A 25,768-nucleotide genomic window follows, 5' to 3' on the forward strand; every position below is an offset into this window, starting at 1 on the left:
ATCTCCTCAAAACCTAACCTCGCTTTCTCACTCAGATACTTGAAACACATATGCACGCACACACTTGAGCTCACACCATATAATATTCCTTATACAGGGCCACCTGACAGCAGCAGCATATGGAGGGCGGCCAAGGCCGGGGCCCACCAACCACCCAACAAACCAGCAGCAGCCTAGTGTGGCTCGTCGCATTGCAGGTCGTAATTCAGCCCCATGCCAGCTTTTATGTGGTGTTTTTAGCAGCCCCTGTTACTCGCTCAGCTATTTCTGAGGGGATAATTTCTTGAAGCATGTGGCATTACAGGTGCATGTTAAACAGCCACAAAAAGCTGACTTGCCTCACGAATTTTTCTGAATAGAAAAGAATGTTGGGCCTCCCTTGATATCTAATTATTGATTTAACTCTATTACATTGTCAATGGGTAGTTCAGTTTTTAGTACTACCTGTAGGATTTTTTAATGTGAAGTTGAGAAGTCCATTACTATGTCTGGAACAGTAGTCTAGACTCTAGATTAGCTCATGTTGTGATTTATGAAGGCTGCTTGAGGCATCTGAGGCATGAGGCTTCTGGTGTGATTGTAATGCCTCATTACTCCTGTTCATAGTAAGTCATAGCAAGCTGCTCCTGGTATATGTCCACAAGCACAGCCAAGAACAGGAGGACAAATGCTTTTTGTGTCCTTCAATGGTGAGCCATAGAGATCCAAGTCAGATTTAGCAAATGTACATGAACAGCATTCACTGGTGAGAACATTGACTGTGGCTGTTACATTTGTCTACTAGCCATTTTGGCAGGCAATATCTAAGTGGAATTGGAATAATCATTTTGGCTGATGAAAACTGATTTGGGAGTGGCTGTTGGATGGAAAAGTCAGTTTCTCTGCTCTGAGTATACATTTATATGACTTATGAGTGAGATTGTGAATGATGTCACACACCCAGCTTCTGCGTCAAGCATTGCGCCTCTCAACCAAATTTTGATTGGTGTTGATTTTATAATGAAGTAATCACTTGTATTACTCATCAAGGTCTTAACTGATAGGTCTGTGTAGGCAGGGTTAAAGTTACTGAGAGCTGTTATGGTGAAGGATAATTGAATGACCTTAAATCAACGTGTGGTTGCTGTGGTCATGCTCAGCTTTGAATTGTGGTTCGGAGGCCATAAGAGCAGCAGGGAATTCATTTAGCTGAACAAGGCTTCACATGAACTAGGCCCTTTCCTGTTCTTAAAGAAACATGGGGGAATGTTTTCAGAAAGAAAAAACTTTCACATGATGAAGCTGAAAGGACGTAGGCACACACTGCAACAAGTAGGCTTTATGTATTAACAGGTGTGTATTAAAAGGCTGGAATGGCATATGATGTAATATTGTTCCACTTTTCTAGCACAGGAGTGCAAAGGATTTTGAGCTGCAAGGTAAAACATCATATTTCGTGTGGCACAGTCTATAAAATATTTTGGCCAACTATGTGGTAACGTTTCTTTTTTTTTTTCCTCCTCTACATCTGGTGTCCGACAGTTTTATTTGGTTTTATGGCTGACAGAGATCAATGGACATATTGAAGAGCCTTGCATTAAGGAAATGGCATCAGCGAATGCGAGGATTGTGCTCTCACGTATGGACGTCTCCGTTCTGATGGAAGCGTCCATGCCCTTTTTTCAGCTTTTAAATGCCCAGTGCTACAGAAACTATAGTCCCTCTACTGTAGAAGCAGTTTACTTGCCCTTATGATTACAAGTGTCACTTGGTAGCTTAAATCAACATGGGTTTTAACTCAGCCCTGAAGTGTATATTATAGGCTATAACGTTCTCAAGAGGCAATAACCTTACAATCCAAGAATATCTATTGAATTTTAACTATACCGTGAGATGTATTTGGATGTATAGGCCAGAGCCAAGATAGTGAATTCAGGAGCAGCTGTAGATGTTTCAGTTGAGTGAAAGACTCTATTAATGCCTGAATTAGTCATCTGAGGAAATGAAGCTTGAGGGAGGGAAAACAGTGGGAAATAGGGAAGGGTAGATGGATTATCAGCTCTGAGTGGATTATCATCTACTGTGGTGTGCATTCCACTGTCCTCTTCTCCCCACCAGGCCTCAGTACTGCACCATCGCTTTCCAGAAACAAACCCATCCAATTTTCACTGCTTGAGGACAGATCATCTGTTGGTAATGGGGTACAGGAAATATTTGTGTCAACATGATAAAAAATAATGTAAACTTTATTTAACAAGGCAACTCGGGGGGGGGGGGGGGGGGGGGGGGATTCTGTGTTATGTGTTCGTCTGTATTCTTATTTTCAGTGACCATCTGCGAAGGTCAAAGGCCTTTATATGGATCAAAATAAAGGACAGCCGGTGCTTCCATTGACTTGTGCTTTTGTTGTTATGACAACGGGACGTACAAAAGTCGGCAGCAAAATCTGAAAATAAATGTGATATTAAGTCTGTAGTCTCTGGACAGAGGTCTCCTGTCTCTGTGTGTCCTTATAAGGAACCGCAGGTCCTCCACAGCTGGACATGTTGGACATAGGCAGGAAGCTACATGCACACACAGACACACACATACAGGCGTCTTGATGTGTTTTCCTTCAACGCCTGATGAACCACGTCATTGCCATTTTCTCGCCTTGCGGTCTGCAGCTGTCTGCACAACTTGATTAAAACATTTCTTTTAGTAATCCCTGTGTAATGAAGCCCTCTCCTGAGAATGGATCTCATAGTGTGTGTGTGTGTGTGTGAGGTTGTGCACATATGTGTGTGTTTTGGGTCAGGGGTGCTCCAGATGGGAGGAAGGGGAGGGCCGTGTGTGTGTGAGAGAGGGAGCGAGAGAGTGGAGTGTTTCTTTTTATGAAGAATTTGGGCTGTTCAGGACCGATGATTGAGAAATGCACACATGGAACACCTTTGACCCTGGGGAGCCACAAAACTCTGAGCTGGCCACAAATACAGGCCCTGCCTCCCCTTAACTCATACCCAGATCCAACACCGAGACTTTAAAGAGTTTGGTTAGGTTAGAGAATGGATGTCATTACAGATTGCGGTTGAGAGATAAAATAAAAGTGTAATCACTTAATTGTACAAGCAGAATCACAGTCAAGATCTACACAACACTAGATTTACATACATAGGATTCAATGGGAAGGAAATGTAAGCCAACGATGCCTGACAGTAACAAAAAAGGAATGTAATATGAGTCCCATGGTGCAATGTGATGCTTTTACAGAACAAGAAATGAACATGTGTAATCTCAATATTTAGAAAGATTGCTTTAATGTAACTGAAACCAAATTTGGACAATCGTCTGTATTGATCACTTTTCTTCTTTACCTGCTCATGTAAGACTTCAGCTGAATTTTTGTGTTCTGCTGCTGTAAACGTAATTTGCTATATTGTCTGTATCAGACGCTCTGCTGCAACTCCAGTTACATTTTCCATTAAGCCATTGACAAAGACCATGTGCAGAAAATGAAACAAATGACTTGAAAGAACATTAGGAGTTAGAGGTGCCATTTGTTTTTCTCTTTTTCTTGACTTGAAACATGCCTGCTTATTTTTTTCTATGGTAGTATTTTTTTCAAATGCCAGCCGCTCAATCCAATTGACATGCAGGTTGTAAAATGACAAGTTTTACCATCCCCCCCAAGTTGGCCACTTAGGTGTTATTGTTTAGTGTGAAGTGCTTGCATGATTTATAATGTCCATTTGGAGGCTTTGCAAGACACTGTAGTGAGTCTTTTGTAGATAAAAGAGGGGACTTGAGAGCAGCCCATAACTCACTCTGGTTATTTTCAAGAGGGGTCAGTGACCTTGGCTTGGAGAGATGGGGAAATCTGCAAAACTTCAAATCAATCTGCACCACAAAGAAAAAAAAAGACTAAAGGTACAAGCTGTCAGTCTTCCCTTCATTTTCAGTCTGACTCCCTTGAAAGAAGCTCTAAATATTGGGAAACAATAGCAGTAGAGGATTTTGTTAGCTGTTTGAGTTAGGGAATGTTTGTATTGGTTAATTAAGGTAGGGTGTGACAGTGAATGATTTGTAGAAACCTCAGATAACTTATCTCTGGTCCCAAGACAGTGGCTATCTGTTGTATCTATCAGACAAATATGTCAGCCCATAATGGATTACATTGGCATTGCTGTGGACTCAGATAGGTCAAGAGAAAGTAGCCCGTTGTGAGGCTGATCAAAATTGCGTTTTTTTTTGGTTGTACACTCTTGAATCTAGTCTACATTATCTTTTTGAGTTCTTCTTCTAACATTTAAGTTTATTGGAGTATCATGTTCCAGTTCATGTGAAATTTCCCATTTAGCTCCCATTACAGACACAATCCTCCTGTGTTAGGGAACGTGTGTTTGTGTGAGTGACCCCTCCCTCCCTCCTCCGTGGTCCACTGACGGACCGGACACCTTGCTCCACATCTCCTGCCGACCTCCCAGCCCCCACAGCTGTCTGTGCCACTGTATTTTGGAAAGAGTGAGGGAACTGATTTTTGGTACTGTACAGGATATGAGTAATAACAAAAATGAACCTTCTGGAAACTGTGCGCAGGTTCCAAGCTTGTATTCTGGGACACTGTGTAAACCATTAGGACCAGCTGCTCTTGGCGATATTCCTTCAATCACGGCAAGATGCTGATCTTAAAAAAAAAAATTTGCTGACCACATTTGGCCCTGCAGTTCAGGCATTATAGTTCGCCTTACGCTTACTTTCTCAGTCTTGTCCTCTGTCAGAACATTTGCATTAATGCCAGCAAATCCAGATTTTAACACATTACTGGACATCTACATGTACGCAACACACACTCACCAAATTGTATATACACACAGACACATACCCCAACCAGCCGTCTTTAATTAAGGCTACATTTATTTTTGTCTGTAAAAGTACAAAGCAACAACCTACCAGTTCTGCTATTCTTGAGTTTGTACTGGAGCTCTTCCAAATGGCTTTTTTAATGAGACTCCCCATGTTAGGTATTATTTTACCTTGAGAATAACATATGACCTGTATGTTAGCGGTCTCTATCCTTCTCTTGCCTATGCTTGCTGTGTTCCTTTCATTCTTGGTTTGTGTTCTGAATGGTTTGATTTGTATTTTTCTTCTTCTTCATTTTTGCTCAGTTTGCAGAATGTGCCTCCTGTCACTATTATAGATGCATAGCGTTTACATACACACACGCAAACCTTTTAGATTTTAGTATTGGCAGTTGTTTTTATAATTGTTCCAGTTACAGGCTGTTAGAGCAGCAGGCCCTTTGTCAGCTGTGGCCTCACTACTGCTGCTGACCGTGCTCTGGCTGACCAACCTGGTTGTATATGTGTGTACAGGTGTGTATGCACATGAGCTTGTGTGACAACATATGTGTTGGCATGTAAGTATATATGCATATTGTTAAACATGAAGTTATTTGTGTTTGTACAGGTTTGTGCATTTTTGTGGCTGTGTGTGCCTCTCTAAAGCCAAATCCCCAGCTGTATTTGTCTAAATATAGTCGTGGGCACAGTCAGGCCCGGATGCTGAACCAGTGGTCTGAATGGATCTCAGTTATTTTGATGTGAAAAAGGTTTTGTGCAATTGGGGTCACCCAGAGGCTCTTTAAATCGAAGGTTAGGCTTAGGTAGTGATACCTTGTGTTACTAATGGCGTAACAGATCACTAGATGGCTCTGAGCCATGTTTGGAGCTAACAAAAAATATTTTGTGAGGGTCCTCTGTTAAGTCTACTCACTTTTACATTTCACTCATTCATTTTAATGACTAAAAATAATTTGCTGTCTCTGCTTTATGTCTACATTTGAGCATGTACACAGAGGAAACAGTCTAGGCAAAGAGCACCACAGCTGGTATGGTATTCATGACTCTGACTCACGCCCCCTGCACAACACCAGGCCCTGTTTTTCCTGGTTTTGACAGGGACACTGGACAGAAAGACTTTGTGCCAGCCAGTCAGCCAGTTACCTAGCCAAGCAGTCAGCAAGTCTGCCAACTGGCCTGTCCTAGCCCTGGTCTAGTTCGTCACTCAGTCACGGCACCAACAGGGGACAGGTCGGGAAATGAGGCCTAATGTTGTTGAAATACACCAGAGGAAAGCATATTTCATTGGCTGAAATTGAAACACCTAATTTTTCATAGCTCCTGACTAATTTTGATTTCCTTTTAAAATATTCCTGGTGGCCTCTGTGTTTTAATAAAAAAGTTATTGACTTAAAGGACTACTGTGAGGTCAGAGACAGCCTATTCAATGAGGCACTGAAGTTCAAGCCAAGGACCTGATTTCTAAAATTATGAGTCAGGATTCAAAATGGGTTGTGGGCCCACTTCTGGTGGGTCTCCACATTATAAGAAGTATGCTTTAATGAGTCCCCAGGCTACAGACTCCGTTTCTAATATGGATTCTGCACTATAGCAGTCAATTGAATTTTGTTAGTTGCCCCATGGCGATGTGTTTGACGTTCTGAGATATGTTTTAGTGTAGTCATTTGTTACTGTTGTTCATGCTACAGGTATTTATACTGCTATTTTTACCTCTTGGACACTTTTGTTTCCTTCAAGGCCTGTGGTAACAGTGAAAGAGCTGCCTGCCAAAAAGCTGTTTACCATGTTGCAGCAAGAAACACTGACTGTGCCAGCTACTTAATGAAATCCGATGAGTGTCTGGCTGTCCTCACATCCAGCATTCCCAAAACACCCTAATGAGAGTTTCTGCTTCTCATTTAGCTCCAAGATCCAAGTTGCTGTTTGCAAAGAATTGGGCATAATATAATAAAAACAGGTGCATAATTAAAGTTTTAGACGACCACATGCACATGACAGCTCCCCTGAAACGCTATAAACACTCGAAAAAGCCAACAAACTTTCATCCCTTGCCAGTCCTCCTATTGAAGTGGCTTTGCAGGCACATTTGCTCTGCATGTGGGGACATTGTTGTTTCTTGGTCCCCTTCACTTTCTTTTGTTCAGCAGCAGTATCTAGCTACGTGTACACACTCACACAGGCATGAAAGCATTTGAACATACAAAAACACACATGAAAATCTGTTTGATTGATGTCTTGCTGTATAGCATGCAACAGTAGTGATTTCTAATAGTAGAGAGGCATGACAATGCTTGGTTCAGCGTGGTGCCAAATGCACCATATGCTGCCAGGGAATTCAGAACGTATATGTGCGCTGTCAAGGTAAACTCATTGACCCTGTCAGGTTTGGAGTTTCTCTCTCTTATTGCCTTTGTTTTTGCTGTACTCTTACATCTCTCTTTATCACACTCTCTCTCTTTCTGTCTTATAGTAGTCGCCCCCTGAGACAGAAGGCGGTTAAGAACTCTGGGCCTGCCCGTGTGTAGCTAACAGCTCATGTCACCCTGCCGAACCACCCAGGAGCAGAATAAAGGGAAAGATAAAGAGACAAAGAGAGAAGGAGAGGGAGGGAAGCAGAGGAGTTAAACGATTGCAGAGCTGCTGAGCGAAGGGAGAGACCCCGTGACATATCCCACACTCTGAACTGGGACCAGACCAAAATGGATGTGTGTTTAAATGAGCTGTGATGCTCGTTCCTGACACACCGCAGCCATCCCTGGAATTAGTCACGGTTCTATTTTCACCGAAAGCGCCGTTCAGAGGGCAGCGCCTCTTTGCTTCCATTACAGTATGTAGTCAAACGAGCATATATGTGCGCGCACACACACACACACACACACACACACACACACACACCTCAAAAACCCAATTGAAGAACCTCTCAGAACCAAAAGGAGGAAAACAGGAGTGGAACCGAACAGTCTTGTTTTGCAGTGTTTAGTTCAGGCTCCCTGGGTGCTTTTCCAGTGAACGGTGGTTCCTGTGGATGCAGAAGGAGGGAGGGATAGGGGGAGAGAGATGACGATAAGTGCTCCATCACTCCCACTCAGTGTAGGATGCCATACCTTGGTTGGTGTGTGTTGGGGAAACCCTTCTTCTGCTGATGTCATGGATGTGATCTTAAGAACTGAGGAGCCATGATTTCACAGCCTGGATGGAAAAAGAGTTCAGAGACCTGATACAGGGATTTAAACGGTGTGTGTGTGTGGGGGGGTATGGAGATGTGCATTAGAATGAGTTTGGATACGAATGAGCAATTACAGAGTAAATAGGAGAGTCAGTGAGGTAAATACAAGAAAGGAGGAATTGAAGACCAAATGAAAAAAGTGAGGTGTGTGTGTATGTGTGTCAGATGATAAATGAGAGCATGGTCCACTGAGGTTCTGATGGACAGGGGCCTGGAGGACTCCATCCGACTGTGCTGTTACCTCATCCCCCTGAACGCTCAACTCATCAGCTTGTCATACACACACACTCACACAAACTCTCTCCCTCCACACTCCTGGAGACAGATGAAATGTTAAATGCGTAAAGATTCTTTTCAGGGTCAGGTTTCTGGGCTGTACATCATTTCACATAAATCATCATCACAGTTTTGACGGAGGGGAGAGAAGGGTTGGTGGCAAAGAGGCAAACTACACCTACCTGCCAAGTAACTAAGGAAAGCTTGGCTTGCACTTGGTACTTCTTCAATTTGCTTTTGCAGTTACCTATTTGGCCACTTGTGCTATCAATGAGCTGTTTTATATTGTGATGTGATATTGATGGATTTGTGGAAGTCGTGAACCATTTGTTTCCACCGGTGTCTGTTTCATTAAGTGTATGTGGGTGCTTATGTGCGACTCTCCGTACTTTAATTTATTATTGTGACTGTATCCTGACTCTCTTTTTTCACTATCCTGTATCTTATCCGGTCTTTCCTTGTCTCATGTCCCTCTCTTGCAGGAACAAAAGATCTTCAGTCCCCACCACAGAGTGTATCTTTGAACTTCCTCACTTCACTGTACAGGCCACACGGGCCCAGACGCTTTTGATTCAAGCAATCTGTCAAAGCTGGACCCACAGCGTGTTCAATGGAGCCCCGTTGACACTCAGCGAAAGCCTGCTCAATGAGGTGTACAAATCTCCAGGTAAACAACATGCTCTGCAATAGACCATATGAAATTAACTGAGCTTGCCTGTTCTTTCGCACCAAATCCGTTTTATCTATGAGTAGCTACTGCAGAGTAATCGTGGTGCAAGGACTGTCTTACAACAAACCTGAACAATAGTAAGACAGAGGAGTGAGCGTCACTTTCCCCTTATTTGAATTTGAATTCACTTGTATGTAGTTGGGTGTGTGTTTGAGATGTATGTGTGTGTGAAATGACCCCTGACCTAGCTGTTTTGTTGTGCATTGGATTTCTATCCAAAAGACAAGTAATTAGGTGTGTGAAAAGAAAAGGAGCTGGTTTATCATTGAGGAGAAAAGGCTGTTTTTCCAGCGCATGTGTTTATAATTGCAGAGCATGGCAATAGGCTCTTTGTGTTTTTTCCGTTGTTTTTATAACGCAGTTTTTATTGTAGGGTAGCAATTATAATTCTGCAATGGCAACTCAGTCACTTGGCTAAATGAAAAAAATACCCACACAGAAGATTAATGCGTCCTCCAGCTCATCCTGTATTAAAACCATGAATAGGCATAGAATGAAGAGCAAACTACATCACTTTGCTCATCTGGTCTCTTTTAGACTATTGTATTATATTCATCATTGTAGTTGATTTATTGAATTCTCCATTTTCTCATAAAGTACATTTACTGTCTTTTGTTTGTTTAGCTCTCCATATAATAAAGCTTGTTTTTCAATACCAGTAAATTGTCAAGAGAGATATATGCAACTGGCTTGAGCTTAAAGCGTTTTGACTGTTATGAAAAGTTTTACAGTTATTTCTCAGCACATCATGTGCCAGACTATCATTCACCCAAAACAAGTCAACCTGATAGTAGCTAGTGAGCTATGGGCAAATTGGCTGCAGACCCTATACCAAGCATACACGCACATATCCAAAACTTAAGGTCTCTAAATATATACGTCCATGTGAGACACGTTGACATAAAGAGATAAACCTGTCCTTTGCCCAGTGTGGGCTAGTGGACCTGAAGCCAAGGCCAAATTAACTCTGAAACGGTTTTACGCTTCATGTCGCCTAGGATGCCTTAATGGTCAAATAATAAATTTTGCCCCTTGTTAAAGAATGGGAGGGGAGCCTGAATTCAATAAAACAGTAGCGTTTCTCATGACGGTAGCATCTGGACAGTCCTCTGGAGGGCCAGGGATTTTCCAACTCATTAGGATCATGTTGTTTGGTATGCCGTCAACATTCTCCCTCAGCCAAGCCAGCCAAGCTACCTTTTTCACCGTTGTGTAGCCGCCAACATTTATGAAACTGGTCTCCCGTGGAGTGAAGTCAAATATTCCTCTCCCCTCACTCTGCCGTTCTCTTGGAACAGGGCTTGAGCAACAAGGAGAAACATTTGCACATCTGGTCTGTGTGCTGGCAGGTTAGAAAAAGAGCAGTGGGGAAAAGAGTTTGGCTTTAGAAGGCAAGAGAGTGAAGGGGAATAGGTGATGTGTTGTGTAAGTATATGTTTTGTGGGGAAAAAACTCTGCAATAATTCCTATGATATAACCAAAGATGTCTAGTTCTGTATCTGCTTTTGAAATTGTGGTGACACTCATAGGCCTTAAGGAAGATGTTAGCTGTCCCTATCCCTCTCAATCTTTGATGTGACAGTTTAAGTGTAGAGGAGAACTGGAAAATGAGGAGATGCAAGAAGAGAAGAGTAGTGAAGTTAGCAGAGTAAACTTTTGTGGACTAAGTTTGCTGTAGTGCAATCCTTCTGCACACCCAGTGCAACCTTGCTGAATCGTTTTGGTTCCTGTGGGCACTGTGGTTGTGTCCACACTGTAAAATCATGATGGGACCTTGCTGACTGTTTTGTGCTGGCTACTTGCCTTCCCCCTCACTCCTGTGCTCCTCTCTGCTCCACTTTGCTCAGAGTTGTTTCCTTAACTAAAGCAAACCCAGTGTGTTTTCTACAAAGACCTTATTATCATAACTCCTGATGAAAAGCTCACTGGAGGCAGTGCTCTTTATTATAAGTGTTTGCAATGCAGTGGCTGCATTTTTCTGTTCGTCTGACTTGCTGGTCAGACTAGATTCTTGTGTTCGTTCTTGTATCAGCAACCAGCAGTCATCAGACCGTTGCCAGGACAGAGCACACGCACACGCACACGCACATAAACACGCACGGTCGGGCCAAACACTGAACATGGCAAACAAAAGCTGTTCACTTTGAACATGTGCTTTTTTTCATTTCTTTAGGAATTTCTCCTCCCTTATATCTTTTTGATGTTACAGCATTTTTCAATAGTGGAAGGTGTTTCATATCGAGGTCTAGCTGATAACACAGATGGTCAGTGTCCTTCGCGGGGGAGCCATTTAGGTATGAGATTTCATTCCCCGTCCAAAGGAAATTCCACAGTTCAGCAAGGGGGGAAACTCAACAAAGCTTCGGGTTTAATCTCAAGGTACTGACGGACTGTAAAATGTTATTCAAAATAATTAAAGGTTCAAGCAATAGCCAGAGACTTAAAATCACTGCAGCTAACCAGAATACAGCTGTATTCTTGGTTTCCTTTGGACACTGGCAACATTGCTGAAAAAGTTGCCCCGTGTATCATCAGCTTAAGACTTTGTTGTTTACTGTGTTGTTCAGTGGCAACTACAACGGCTTGCAGCATGTGCAATGTGGTTGTGTTTGCTCTGCAAGGTCAGAGATGATTAAGTGAAATCAGAAAAACAAACCCTAAAATCTTATATTTCATAGATTCATATGTTGTCAGCCACTGCCTTTTTCATGACTGCTTGGATTGTCACGCAACTGTCTGCAGCGATGCTGTAGTGAGACTGGCTCAGACATGAGCAGAGTTTTCTGTGGTGACACTTTGTTCCAACGTTCTCCTTTTGCATTCTAGTGAAGCTCACAGTGGCGTTATATTTTCTTGTTAAGATCTGCAAGTATGTCATACTTTGTGTCTGGTTGTCTGGTGAAAATAGGAGTTGGTCCATAGGAAGGTGTGTATGTGTGTTTGTGCACACGTTAGTCCATGCATTGTTACAGGATGTGCACCCCAACTCTCAGCCTTGTCAGCTGCCCAGTGAGTGTAGCAACAACTTTTTTTTCCAGCTCTGCCTTGTTAACAAAAACTCTTCTTTCTTTCTTTGCTGTCTTTTTCCTAATCTATCGCTTTGTTTTTTTGTACTTTTTATATTTGTTGTTGTTCTTTCTTTCCATCTTTTCTGTGCAATACTATGCAATATTATCTATTTTCTTCCCCCTTCTGTCTTTTTAATCTGTCCCTCTTATCTCATTTGTTGCTGAATTCACTCTCAAACCATCTCATTTTTCTTCCTCTAATCCTGTATTTTTTTTCTCTCTCCTCTGATTGTCAGCGGGCCAGCCTGTCTTACACATTCTCTTTGTTTATACAGCCAGGATGCTTTTGTGGTTTGCAGTAGCAGTAATAGTAGTAGAGAGGAGCCAGTAATTTCTGCCCACCACTGCTTCTGGCCACTGCTAACCTCAGATTTGGCGACACACTGACCACAGTGACCTCCCACACACAGTACTAGAGTCTGCATGAATGTGTGTGAATGTACAGTATGTTGTGCAAAAGAGTATGGTGAGTGCATGTATAATTTTGGTATAAGGAAAGTGTAATCTCATTTTCTCATTGCTCATGCTTCAGTGCATTGTCTTAGCAAATATTTGGATATCCAGTGGTTAAGAAGGCAGTACACATTTGCATTGCTTGTTTGGTTTCTGTTAGACATTACATTATCCCAGAAACTTGTAGAAAACATGTCATATCTTCCAAACATGCCAAACTAGGTATTTGTGCCTTTGATAATGACATTAGAAAATAAAAGCAGCTGTTTAACAAACAATTTGTACAAACAATGCAAGAGAAATGTAGAGCGTATTTATTGATACTAGTATCAGAAAGTGGATGACTGAATGGCTGGTCTACAGTCATAGCTCTTACTCATTGTTTTACTTTTTTTTTTCAAATTTAAAACGTTGTCAGGGATCCCAGTGACTTACATATTGATGAAAACATATCTGTCTGAACATTGCCCTGAGCACACATAATCTGTATGTTTTCTTATTGTAGTCTTCATCTTTTCCATGTTGATGATATCTTTATTGGATTTTGGTATATGCACATATGTACCCAGTGGACCTGAATCTTTTGAATTCAACTGATGATATATGAAATTTATAGCTGAGTACACCTGCAGATGGTAGAACTCTGACTGGGAGAATGTGACCCAGTGATCTCTTGTCCATGTATTGTAAATACAACTGTACTTGTATTGTCAACGATTGCCTATAGTGTGTGTGTGTGTGTGTGTGTGTGTGTGTGTGTGTGTGTGTGTGTGTTGGTCGGTCGGTCGGTCGGTCGGTGTACAGCTAAACTGAGGCTTATTGTTGACCGTTTTCTCTCTCTGCTCTGCACACCTTCCATTCACCGGTCTTGTGCAGAGTTGTGAATGCCCGCTGACTCACAGAGAACTGCGTGCACATCGCGGTACCTTGGCGGTTTATTCCAAGTACTGTTTCAAAACGATATACTATTGTTTGTGTTGTTCATCAATGGTGATAATTTATTCCATCTTCCCGCAAAGTTCATGCACATTTCTGCACAACGCTGCTGGTGCTGCTCCATCTCTCTCCCTCAGGCCCTCTTCTACCACACACACACACACACTACGCCACAAATGCGCCCTCCATGTTAAGGGTTGGGGTGAGTTATTCATGCAAAAGATGTATTAAAAGCTTTTTTCTTTTCACATGTTTATTTACAGCATTATATGTTAATATTTAAATCATAATAGGCTGTCCAATAACTGACTGGGAGAGAACCAGTAGGTCTATGTAAAATCAGACGTTGAGCACCTCCATATTGCCAAAATGGTTTGATCCTCGTTTCATAACGGTTTTCAGCTGAGGGATTGGTAGTCAAATCAGGCTCCTCCTATGGAATCATAACATATTTGACTATTCGGGGTCAGCCCTAACCTGTTTCATTATTATTATGTGATTGTGATAAGACCCACATATTTGTTTAGTTTGTGAGTGTACATTCTGCATGAATTCCTGTGCTTTGTCTTGATGATCAAACAGAAATTAGAAATCTTTGTCGTGTTCTTACATCAGTGACATGGCTGAAAAAAAAGTGACACACACAGAGGGTGGGACTCTCCAGACTGAGGGTAACTTTAGGCAGCTCATTATAAAAAAGATGGTTTTGCCTGTCCATTCCATTTAAACAAAAAAGCAAGTTCTAGCTGAGTAATATTTGATTCAACGATTTTAGGTCACTGACATCCACGGACTATACATTATTTATATAATCTAACCTCTTTTTTTGGTCGTTAAACTTGCTTCCCTGTTTGCGAGTTGTGAAAGGCTGCATTTTGAAAGACAAAAGATCAAGGTCGTTTAAATCTACATGAAGTTGACATTTGACATTCCGCCAGTGATGGATTCAGCTTTAATGCAGCTCCCACAGCTGGTTTTCTGGCCACAGAGTTCTGTGGTGGTCTGGACTAGGACAATAGGAAGGGGGGTCTGGTAGACGTTGGTCGGTGGTGGTCACCAGACGTGCTCTAGATGATTGCTGGGTGATATACGAGCTGTGACATAACTTTAGCATGACACATATAGGGGGAAAAGAACCGAGGAAGAAGAAGAGAGAGAGTGAACGATATAATGAGCAGAATGAAAAATGAAAGAGAGAAGGAAAATAAAGGTTGAAGGGAAAAGTGACAGAAAGAAGGAAATAAAGCGATTGAGAGTGTGAGGTGGACCTCAGAGCCCAGAAATACAACTGGCCATTGGTTCTCCTTATTAAACCCAGCTTTTACACCTAATTGAGTGTCAGGTTAGACAAGCATGCACGTGCACACACACACACACACACACACACAATCCTATACTACTACTACTTTAAATCCTATATGTAATCCTGAACCCACAGAATACGATCCCATTTAAGGCAAACAACGGCAAGAATGTTCAAGTACAGTGAGCATACGCTCTCATTGCATAGCGACTAAAAGCATGTTGATGATAATAGTCCTGGACTATTCACACTATATCACTCATAACAGTATCATTATTAAAACAAGTCTTTTGTTTTTACAAGTTCTCCCTACATATACTATGGGGCATGGAGTGGTTGGGAGAAAAGTGTTGAAAAATTTAAGGTTACGTCAGGGGGACTTGCTTATATTGTTCTTCACACTGATATTTCCCATTGGTTGAAAACAAATGCATTCTCTTAGAATACCACATTAACAACAGTTTTTACGCATTTTTTGCACTGCATGAAAAAGGCTTCTCCTGTCATGGCCAGCATTTCACATTGCTGTGATCTAACTGCCTTCAGGAGCATGAAGTCTGTAATAGGTCTGTGTTATTGGAGGGGGAAAAGTGTCCATTTTCATATCACTCTGTCACCTCCGTAAACTAATCCCTGTTACGCTGTGCACTTCATGTTGTCTGGTCCCAGAACTTACCCATCTATCCTTTCTCCCTCCTTTTCACCCTCTTCGGTGTTTCTTGTTTGGCTGTAATGCAGCTGTTGGTAGCATTGTCCTGTCCTATGAGACTCAACAGGGGAGGTTGCGCCACAGTTTTCCTGTGCAGATTTTGTCGGACATGGCCTTCTTACTCACAACCTTAATGTCTCCCATCTATTAATCAAGACAAGCCAGAGGTACATGCAGCTTTTCCCCGTCATATAATGGGTCCATACACTTAGCTCATGGAGATCATTTTGATAGTCCTTTTTCATTGTTCCACAATTGAAGTGAAAGAAGGAAGGACACGAGCCCTTTTCATGGTCTGTGGTTGTCACAAATATCAGTAAAGAGATGTGAAGCTTAATGAAAACCCTGAGATGTCTGTTTCAGCGTGGCCTGGCCCCTCACTCAAGTATCCATACTTCTTTGAAGAGGTAACTTACTGGTTTGGGAGAAATTTCTGCCTGTCTACTTGTCTGCTTCACGGATTGACATCAGGGCAGGAAGAAAGCAGGAGGGAAAGGAAAAAAAGAAGGCCTTTTCATCCATACGCAACCTTATTTCTGACATTAAAAACACGTTGTGTCAGCATCAGAGAACCGATAAATAAATCTTGGATGGAACTTGAGACTGTTCTTGTCAATGAAAACTTCAATGAGCTACAGACGGCCCTCGCTCCACTCCTGGCAGATTGTGATGATGTTTTAAGTCAATCCAGACTCAGGCCTTCCTCTTTTCTTTTGTCTTCCTGAAGCCCTCTGCTGTTTCTCTATCGCTCACTTCACGCCAGAGCTAATGAGAGAAGCCGATGCAAAACACAATTAATGTTGTTGTGCTCTCCCACAATTAGACAGTGGGTATTTATATGTTTTATATGAAGAGAGGAACATAAAGTGCCTGAAATCTGCTCTTCCATCAAACAACATCTCACGTCAACAAAGTCACCACACAACTGCTTTGTACGTGCACGCACATAATATACACACATGCGTGGTTGGTGACTTCAGACACTCATCAGGGGACATCAAGCTTGTTATTTCTCACCATAATTCTCCATTGATCATTCCCCTTTTCCACACACTGACTGCTGGCTTCTGGCAAAATATATTTTAAAGAAATCACAAGTCAACTGAGAGTGCGCCATGGATTTTCTCTCCCATGTTTGCTTGAATAGTCCACTTTTCTGTCTAGGGAAATAAGATGTGATTCCAGCCATGTTGGAGGACATGGATGATCACAGTACCGGATCTGGAAGCCTGAGTTTCACGTCCAACCTTTTATTTTTGCTCTATGATATGAATCATTGATGGTTTCTCAGAGGTAACTTTATGACTAAATCCAATATACCGTTGGCCCAGTATAGCACTTAAATTGGTCATTCTTTTTATAAACCTGGCTTGTCTCTGGTAGTTGAGTAGTGCAATTTAGTTAGCTGGCCAAGCTTGGGTAGAGCAGAGTTTCGATTTAAGCTTTCATCATTTAGAGCTGGAACACTCCCGACTCTCCCCTGTGGACTGAAATATGATATGAAAACCCCCTATGCCTCTGTGGTTTGTGAAACATTACCGTAGTAAAGACTTATAGGCCCCCTACAATGTGTCATCAATAAATAATGTGTTAAACAAACCTGTGAAGACAAGGCAAGGTGTGCAGTCTACTGTTATTGTAAGGTACAAATGGCTGTATTGTATATTATAGTGAAGGCTCTGCATTTATTAGTCACTTTGATAAATGAATAAAATTACTGTTGTGGTATCAAGAAAGCATCAGGAGCAACATTAAAGCCATTATAGGTGGGACTAATTCAACACAAGCTTTTACTTTCATCCAAAAGTAAATAATGTTGTGAAGAAAATGGATCATAAGGGATACATTACATGCATGGATAATTAATAAGTAAAAGAGTCTATTTGATAAGTATTTAAGTCGCTGAATAACTGTCTAAGATGTTTAAAAACTTCACATACACACAAAGCAAAGAGCATAACTGAGACATGAAACAAAACGCACTATAAGTAGAATGGGCTTTAAAGCACCCACAGCAGATTGCTCTGAATGTTACTAAGCCCTGAATCAGTGACAGCCCCAAATAAATCTGTTTGTATTTATGTCATCTGGTAGTGTCTGCAGAGCTGGCTCCCTGCTGTGAGCCAACCGTCCCATCTAAGGGTAGTGACTAGTGCCGACTTAGCACATAGCTCCACGTCACAAGGCCATAAATTTCCACTGCAACTCTCATTGAAGTTCCTCAGCAGTACCAAAACCCCAGTCACGTCTTGGCTACCACCACACACAGACACAGTCAGCCTCTGCAAAGCTGAGACATAAATATTGATCTCAGTGGATTATTGATAAACAAGAACTCTCCGCTTGGTTTCTCTTTAATTCTCTTCCATAAGGGAACAGGAGAGAGGGGGCAGAAAGCCTGAGAAAAAGAGCAGGCCTGAGTTATAGAGTCAGAGAGAGAGAAAGCAGTAATCCAGAGTTACATTTCAGTGACAGAGGGGCTGGTTTAGCGTCATTAGCTGCGGTCTGTAGTTTCGAGCATCTCTCTCATGGTGGAACCACACTGGCATTCCATCCTGGCTGCTACTTCAAAGCCAGAATGCCCCTGTTTCTTGTGCTAACTAAATTTGTCAGGGCAGCATTAGGCTGGCGATATGGGAGATTGAGAGGCAGCCCATCTCATCCGGAACTGTGTTTTAATGGCCTATCTCACCACCGGCTAATCATCTCCATACAAGTGGCAATGCGGGAATCCTCTATGTCACGCCGCATGTTTCTGTATCACTCTGCCCACATCTGTCTCTCCCTTTTCTCTAACGCTCATCTTTCTCACTTGTCCTATAACTCTTTCAGTTTTGCTGTGCACCCCACCACCCCACCCCAGCATCCTCTAAACCCCACTGCCTAGGCCCATTAGTGTTGGCCAAATTGCTTCCGCATGAAGACTCCTTAATTGTGGTAATTCGGTGGCAGGGAGAACCAAGGTTTCAATGTGCAGAGAACATGTGTCACTGCTTTAGTGGGCAGACGGAAAGGCAGGCAGCACCTGGAGGGGATGGTAATCATGGAAATTAGACCCCCAGCCTCCGCTACCGCCAGCACTTAAACCCCATCACTGTCTTTAGACCACAACCCTTAAAGGCAGTGAGTACCACTTGCATACCCCACCACTCTACCCAGTGTGTTCGAAGCTGCTTGCCTGGGCTGCGTCATATGGAGAAGCATTTCTCTGTGTTTAGACACTTGTTTGCTTGCCTATTACGGTCTTTTCTGTCTGTCCATACAACTGCATTTTGGGGGTTCTTCAGTTAAAAATCTTGCCTCTGAGGTGTATTCCTATATCGATGTAGAAGAAATGATGGAAACCCTGGCAGTGGGGCTGCGTGTGTCTTTGTGTGGTTATTTAGCAATGGCCATTATCCCTGCTCATGTTAACTGGCCACTTCCTGTTCCTTATACAAACTTTACATACAAAATTTGCTGTTGCTGCTGCCTGAAATGTAAAATGCATCTCTTCCTTTGTGCAAGGTCCTGCAAATGTCATAAGCAATGGCAAGTTTAAGGACAGCAAATATACTATAACTTTTTGCCACTTGATGGTAGAAAGTAGGGCTGCAACAAATGATTATTTTAATAATTGATTAATCGATTAGTTGTTTAATCTATAAATAGTCAGAAAATGGTGAAAAATGTCGATCAGTGTGTTTCCCATAGCCCAAGATGATGTCCTCAAATGTCTTGTTTTCTCCACAAACCAAAGATATTCAGTTTACTGTCATAGAGGAGTAAAGAAACCTCAAACTGATTTAAAAAAAAAAAAAAAAAAAAAAGAAGACTCAACTGTCTCTCTGGTAGTATAGAAATGCGATTTTGTTAAAGGTGATTAAGTCTTGCAGACAGTGTTTGCCCACTGCCAAAGCTGCTCTCCTCTGCTTTAACTGACAAACCACTACTGGTTCACCTTGTCTGTTACCCTGTCCTCCTCTCTCTGCATGTGTCTGTATTTTTGTCAGTACTTGGCTAGGTGCCAGCAGACCTCCTGCTCCTACTTACTACTTCAGCCCCTCCTGACTTACGAGACACAGTTATTGTTTCTGCATCGGCACTTAATGGCTCAGCTGGCTGCTTTCGGTCTACCAAACTTGTCTGTGTGTACCTCCTTTTCTGTCAGCCCCCCTAGCTGCTGTGGGCCCATTGCCAGATTTGGAGCTTTTAGTACTCTCTGTCCTTCTGTCTTTCTTTGTCTGTTTACCTGCTCATTTGGACTTGGTGATAGTGTCCGTCCTCTTGTCAGTTGATCTTCACTGCATGTAATGCATTTTATACGTGCCAGGGACTAGTTTTCTGAAAAGTAGTGGCATTCTTTATTCATAACGCGACTTCGTGCAGTGGAGGTGTAGTAACTTGAATGGAAATACAGCTTTGATTGCTGTTTTAGCACATGTCAATATCCTCATTCCATATCTGCTTCAGCCTTGTTTTTCCCATCTTCTAGTATGCATCAACCAATAAAAGTTCAAGAGCATACATAAAAAAAAATAGTTTCTTCTTGTAATATTTCATTGTTCAGATGCAAATGGATTTTCTTATTTACTAAAAAGCATTTCCATGACAACATAAATGAAAATTTCTTAGTATTTTTCTGTTATCGAAAGTGTTTTGTAAATGTAGGCTAAAACAAACACTATGCTTCTTGTTTTGAAATGTAAATTTGCCTGGTCTAGCATTATAGGCAGACAACTTTCCCATACCATTCTGCAAAGCAGTGAGAGCAGGACATGTTGGAATGTGTAAAACATGGCTTTCAAGTCTGCAGATGTCATGCACACACAGACACACTGAGGCATATGCAAGACAGCTATTGAGGAAGCAAAAAAGCAGTCCCCACATCCCATACTACATCAGTGTGTGCTTTCTCTTCTTTTGTCTATGCTTTTTTTTTTTCTTTCTATCCCAAGTATTTCTTTACTGACTGTCCATCTCTCCTTCATATTTTTACACACACTCCTCAGTGTTCAGGATGGCAAATCCAGCTGCCCATGGTTGCCCTCACAGCGTTTGATGGAGTGCCGTAGCCTCTGGCCCCTAGCTGTGTGTTTATGTACTTCTTGCACCTGCCCTTGCTTGAAGCACCACACACATTCACTCACTCAGTCACACACAGAAACACACATGTCTGGCTCTAATACACATGCTAATGCATCTTACATACATAAACTAAACTAAATACCACTGTTAAGACGACAAACTACCAACCTTTATGTTTTTCCTCTTCCTGTGTACCCCACTTTTTTATAGTCTAACAGCTGGACAAAACATTGTCCAGAGCCCCCCCATACACAACAACCACCACCCTAGCAGGTGCACCGTGCCCTTTTGGATATCTACGTGGGCAAAGAGGGATATGTTATAGCGATACTCTAGTGCCATTTATCAAAGAGCAAATAGAGTAGAGGGATTGGCCCCTGTCATGTTCCAGATTGGTTTCCTCTTTTAACATTTTCATCTTTTTTACAGAAAGAATGAAGGACCCAAGGGAACAATCTGTCTGTGTGGAGCTGATGGTCTGTTCTTTAAGGGTAGATAGATCATGTGTGTTTAGGTTCACAGAGACATACTCAGTAATATAGCCTAGTGTCTGGTGCATTTCTTGTATGGCAAATGTATGTAAGCTATATTGTTTCCAGGAAGCAAAGCCAAGCTTTATATAGTACCTGTATCATTTTCTTATCTTTCCGTGTGGTACTGGACCATCAAATAAGCATCAATTAACTCAAAATGTATGTGTGTGTACATAAGTGTGTATGTGTGTGTCAATATGGTAACTCTTCTCTGTCTCCTGGTTTCTACCAAAAGGGTAAATAGATATTCAGTTTAATTTTGTTTATAATACACCAATTTATAACTGTTATCTCAGGGCAATTTTAAGAGCAGGTCTAGATTGTACTATTTTTAATATTACTTTTGAAACCCAACAGTTCTCACTATGAGCAAGCATTTGGTGACAGTTGCAAGGAAAAACTCCCTTTTAACAGGTAGAAACCTCAAGTAGAACCTAGAGGTGGGAGAGGAGCTTAGTGCATCATGGAAAGTCTCCCGGCAGTCTAGACTAATAGCAGCATAACTAAGGGATGGTTCAGGGCTCACCTGAGCTAGCCCTATCTTCAAACTTTATTGAAGAGGAAAGTCTTAAGCCTACTCTTAAATGTGGAAATGTTGTCTGCCTCCCAGACCCAAACTGGGACCTGGTTCCACAGGAGAGGAGCTTAATAGCTACAAGCTCTGGCTCCTATTCTATGTTTGGAGACTCTTGGAACCACAAGTAACCCTGCAGTCTGGGAGCACAGTGTTCTAGTGGCGTAAAAAAGGTAATATGAGCTCTTTAAGGGATGAGGGTGCCTGACCAATAAGGGCTTTGAAGGTGAGCAGAAGGATTTAAAAATGCTATTCTGGATTTTACAGGGAGGCAGTGCAGAGAAACTAATACAGGAGAAATATTATCTCTTTTCCTGGTTCTTGTCAGTACATGTGCCACAGCATTCTGGATCAACTGGAGAATCTTTAACAACCTGATTGTAAGGCAGGATGTGCCTGTTTTTTGCAAGTACAAGTACAATAACTTCTGTTTTGTGTGAGTATAACATCAGAAAATTGCAGGTCATCCAGGTTTTTACATCTTGAAGGCACACTTTAGCTAACTAATTGGTTTCATCTGGCTTGATAAGTAGATATAATTTGGTATCATCTGCATAACAATGAATAATGAATGAGTTTGTACATGCAGATAAATACTACTGGGGATTGGCATAGATTGTAGCAAGACTAAGACTTCAGGTGCCAATAAACACATATCATACATTGCAGTAAAAAGTATATAGATTGTAATTTGGTATCATCTGCATAACAATGAAGATTTATTGGCTGTCTCCTACTAATATTGCCTAAAGGAAGCATATACAGGATGAATAGAATTGGATTGGAACAGGAACCTGCTGATCATTTTGACAGTACTTTACTTTGTTTACACTAATTATACAATATTGATATTTATGCACGCAACATATATATATACCTCTGTTATTCAAATCTGGCCCCAAGCTTAAGTATTGATTGCTTGTTTAGGTCCTGGGATGAAGTAATTCACATAGACAAGTTCCACAGAGAAACAGGTAACCAAAGCCACAGAGAGACTTGCAACTCTGTTTGACCTGCACATATATTAAGTAGCAGGCAGGGAGACAGAGTGAGGGTTGTTAACGTTCCCATCTTCCATCTGGGCTGATAGAGGCCCTCTCAGACAGCAGGTGAAGAGGTTGCTGGGTAATTTGTCTGAGAGAGGGAGAGGAGGGAAGTCGGTGGTGATTTTAGCAATTGCCAGTAATACCCTTTGGTTAAATGTGCTGTGTATATGTGTCCACTTGTATCCCACCCGTATCCACACTCCCTGCTTATTTACATTAAAACTACCTTTTAAACCATTAGTTGATTGAAATTAACAACTGCAAACAAAATCCTATGCATCTTTGGTGTAAAACAACCATTGTTTCCAGCATTTGGATTTTAGATTATGTAAGTAGGTCAGAATTTGAACAGTAGCGATTAGACAAAACATATAGGTAAAGGACGGAGAAATATGTGGGGTGTGGGAGTTTTGGGGAGAAAAAGGGTAGAAGAGTTAAATAATAAGAAAGTCAGAGGATCAAAGAAAGCATTTAGATATGTTCAGTACATTAGTATGTTCAGTGTCAACGAACAGTAAAGCCCTAAGACCTGAAAATCTAAACTTAACACTAAAATTTATTATTTTTGTTCATGAAGTAACCTGTCTGTCATTAGGAAAAACACGACGACTGTGGGAATGTAACACTGGGTAAATCATGATCTAGTATACAATTTATTTAATTTAATTAATTTCATCAATGCAGTGCCTATCACATCACACAACATACGTGTCAGATCTCGCCTTCGTAGCTGCCTGCAGCTACACTCCCCTGTCCTCACGATGGTAACTTCCACTGTCTTCATCTACACTAGAAAGCAAATAGGGGAAAAGAGCATGCGTGTTACTTTGTGGCTGTAACAACACTGTTGACACAATGTCCACCATGCCCTGCAGTCCCTGCTGTAGCCTGAGAACCACGCAACGATCAGTATTTCATGTTTTCATTAGACTAAAATCAAAACTCGTGTGAAATCTAATTTTCGGGACAAACAGGTCAGGAATCGGGACAACTGCTCGTAATTCGGGACTGTCCCGAACTGGGCCTGCATTTGACAGAAAAAGCCTCACTGAGTTGTAAACTCAGTCAAAAAGTGTTGTGGACACTTGTAGGAAATGAAGTGCTACCACTGTAAGAGGGGATTATTGTGAGAAGTAAAGCAGTATTGGAACAGGTGATGTAAGAATTTAATGTGATTCCCTCGGACAGTTCCAGCTCACTGGAAGAATGTAGCTTGTGATGGATGGATCCTCCTCTCCTCTCTCAACAGGCGGTTTGGCACAGCACTCCCTAAACTCTACAGTATCTTTTAGCCATCCAGCTATTTCTCCCTCCTCCTCCTGTTATGTGTTTGAAATAACCTCTCACCATAGAAATAACATTGACATATCATAATGGCGAATATGTAATCCCCCACTCCTTTCCACAGTACAAACCGTTTGATTTTGGAAAGATGGCAGACAGGAGGTTCTTCCACACTAGGCTGCCATTAAGAGAAATAATCATAGAGTGAAGAGCACTTGAGACTCCTGTGATGTAATGCTGGTGTTAGGTGAGTTGTAGTTGACACTAAGCTGGATACCGGCGTGACTGTGTTGGATATTGTATTGGAAATATATATCCTTTATAGACTATTACTCACACTCCTAATAGTTGTTGTTATTTAACTTAAAATGTTACTCAACTCAGTAGAATTGTGGGGAACTTGTAAAACATTCTCTGTTGATATCCTTGTTGGGCGCTTTTATAAAACAATATGGCTGTGATGTCAGGACTTCGCTGTAGTGTATCCAAAATCCCATCAGTATACTGTAAATGTTTTCACAGGAAGCTCTGTAAATCCAGATGGGGTAAATAATACAAATAAAATGTGCCCCTAGTAAATTTTCCGATCCTGTCAGGTTGTTCATGCAGATAAATAGACACATAAAAATAAACAAATTTACTGGGGATTGGCATAGATTGTAGCAAGACTAAGACATCAGGTGCTTATAAACGCGTATCATACATTGCAGTAAAAAGTATATAGATTGTAGCTTTGGGGGAACTGTTCCCTTATGTTTTTTTTATTTGACATGTTTATCATGGCGTAGAGATGCAACAACAGGTTAACCTTGGAAACAGATGGCACCACTAGTATCCCTGCCAGGACTTAGATAAATGCTACACACCTGGTATTCGTGATATCTGGGTTTAAGAGCCCCTGCTTTCTCAGAACATTGGGAGGGACAGATATGGAAAGAAAGGGGTCAAGAATAATTAAAGGCCAATCAAGTGTTTAACGAAGCCACAGCAGCAGTGTTTAAACCTGCTGGACTGCACTTCATTTTCACTTTGTTTTGTTTTTTATTAGGTGTGAAGTCTCCGGGCCCGTCACCGACTCTTGAGGGCTCAGTCCAAAACCTGGAGCTGAAGTTCTGCAGCCGTGCGACGGTGAAATGCGCCTCGGGAACCGTGGGAGCTGTAAAAGTGTGCGCCAGGACCCCAGGTGTGTGCAGCTGTGCCCTGTTAAAACTTTACTGCCTGTGTAGGAGGGAGAGAGTGAGACCGACTAGACTCTTCTTTTACTTTCTTTAACTTATACATTTATACACTCCACTCTGTCTGGCTTCCTCTCTTTTTCCCGCTCAATCTTTATCTTGATTTCTTTCCAGCTATGTGATTCAATTGCTGTTTTCTCCTGGGGTGCTGTCATTGGGCTCTGGCCATGTCTTTGATGGCAAGGATGTTATTGGAGCTAGTGTCATAGCACAGAGTTCACAAGGTCAAACTGCACACATGATGTCAGGCAGATTATAAGATCTATTGCAGCTGTCAATATAGAAATACAAAGAAAAAAAGCATGTGCCATTCATTTCCTTATTTCAAAATTAACATCTGTAGATGTTGTATAAAATAATGTACACACAAAGAGTTTAACTTTTGAGGTAAAACATTGCTACATAGGTGAGTATTTGTCAACTCCCAGTTTACTGTACATGCTCATCATATTCCTGTTGGTCAGTTTTACCCTTTTTATATACAGTATTGTTTATGTTTCATTGGTCA

The 25,768-nt window shown here is 41.6% G+C and overlaps 1 protein-coding gene across 5 annotated transcripts in view; it reads left to right on the forward strand.

Annotated features, from left to right (window-relative positions):
- Window positions 1-25,768, forward strand: part of LOC119898078 (vacuolar protein sorting-associated protein 13B-like) — a 323,319-nt gene that overhangs the window by 62,230 nt on the left and 235,321 nt on the right. For all 5 annotated transcript variants that reach the window (XR_005443479.1, XM_038712226.1, XM_038712228.1 and 2 more), the window contains 2 exons: window positions 8,805-8,989; window positions 25,074-25,208. Coding sequence is in view for 4 of the 5 variants with exons in the window: in XM_038712226.1 (XP_038568154.1) it covers window positions 8,805-8,989; window positions 25,074-25,208 (320 nt within the window). In the remaining variant the exon portion in view is untranslated. The remainder of the gene's footprint in view (window positions 1-8,804; window positions 8,990-25,073; window positions 25,209-25,768) is intronic.

This window comes from Micropterus salmoides, unplaced genomic scaffold (genome assembly GCF_014851395.1).
Source record: "Micropterus salmoides isolate LMB-PRFRI ecotype aquatic unplaced genomic scaffold, ASM1485139v1 Ms_hic_scaffold_11, whole genome shotgun sequence".
Taxonomy (NCBI): Eukaryota; Metazoa; Chordata; class Actinopteri; order Centrarchiformes; family Centrarchidae; genus Micropterus; species Micropterus salmoides.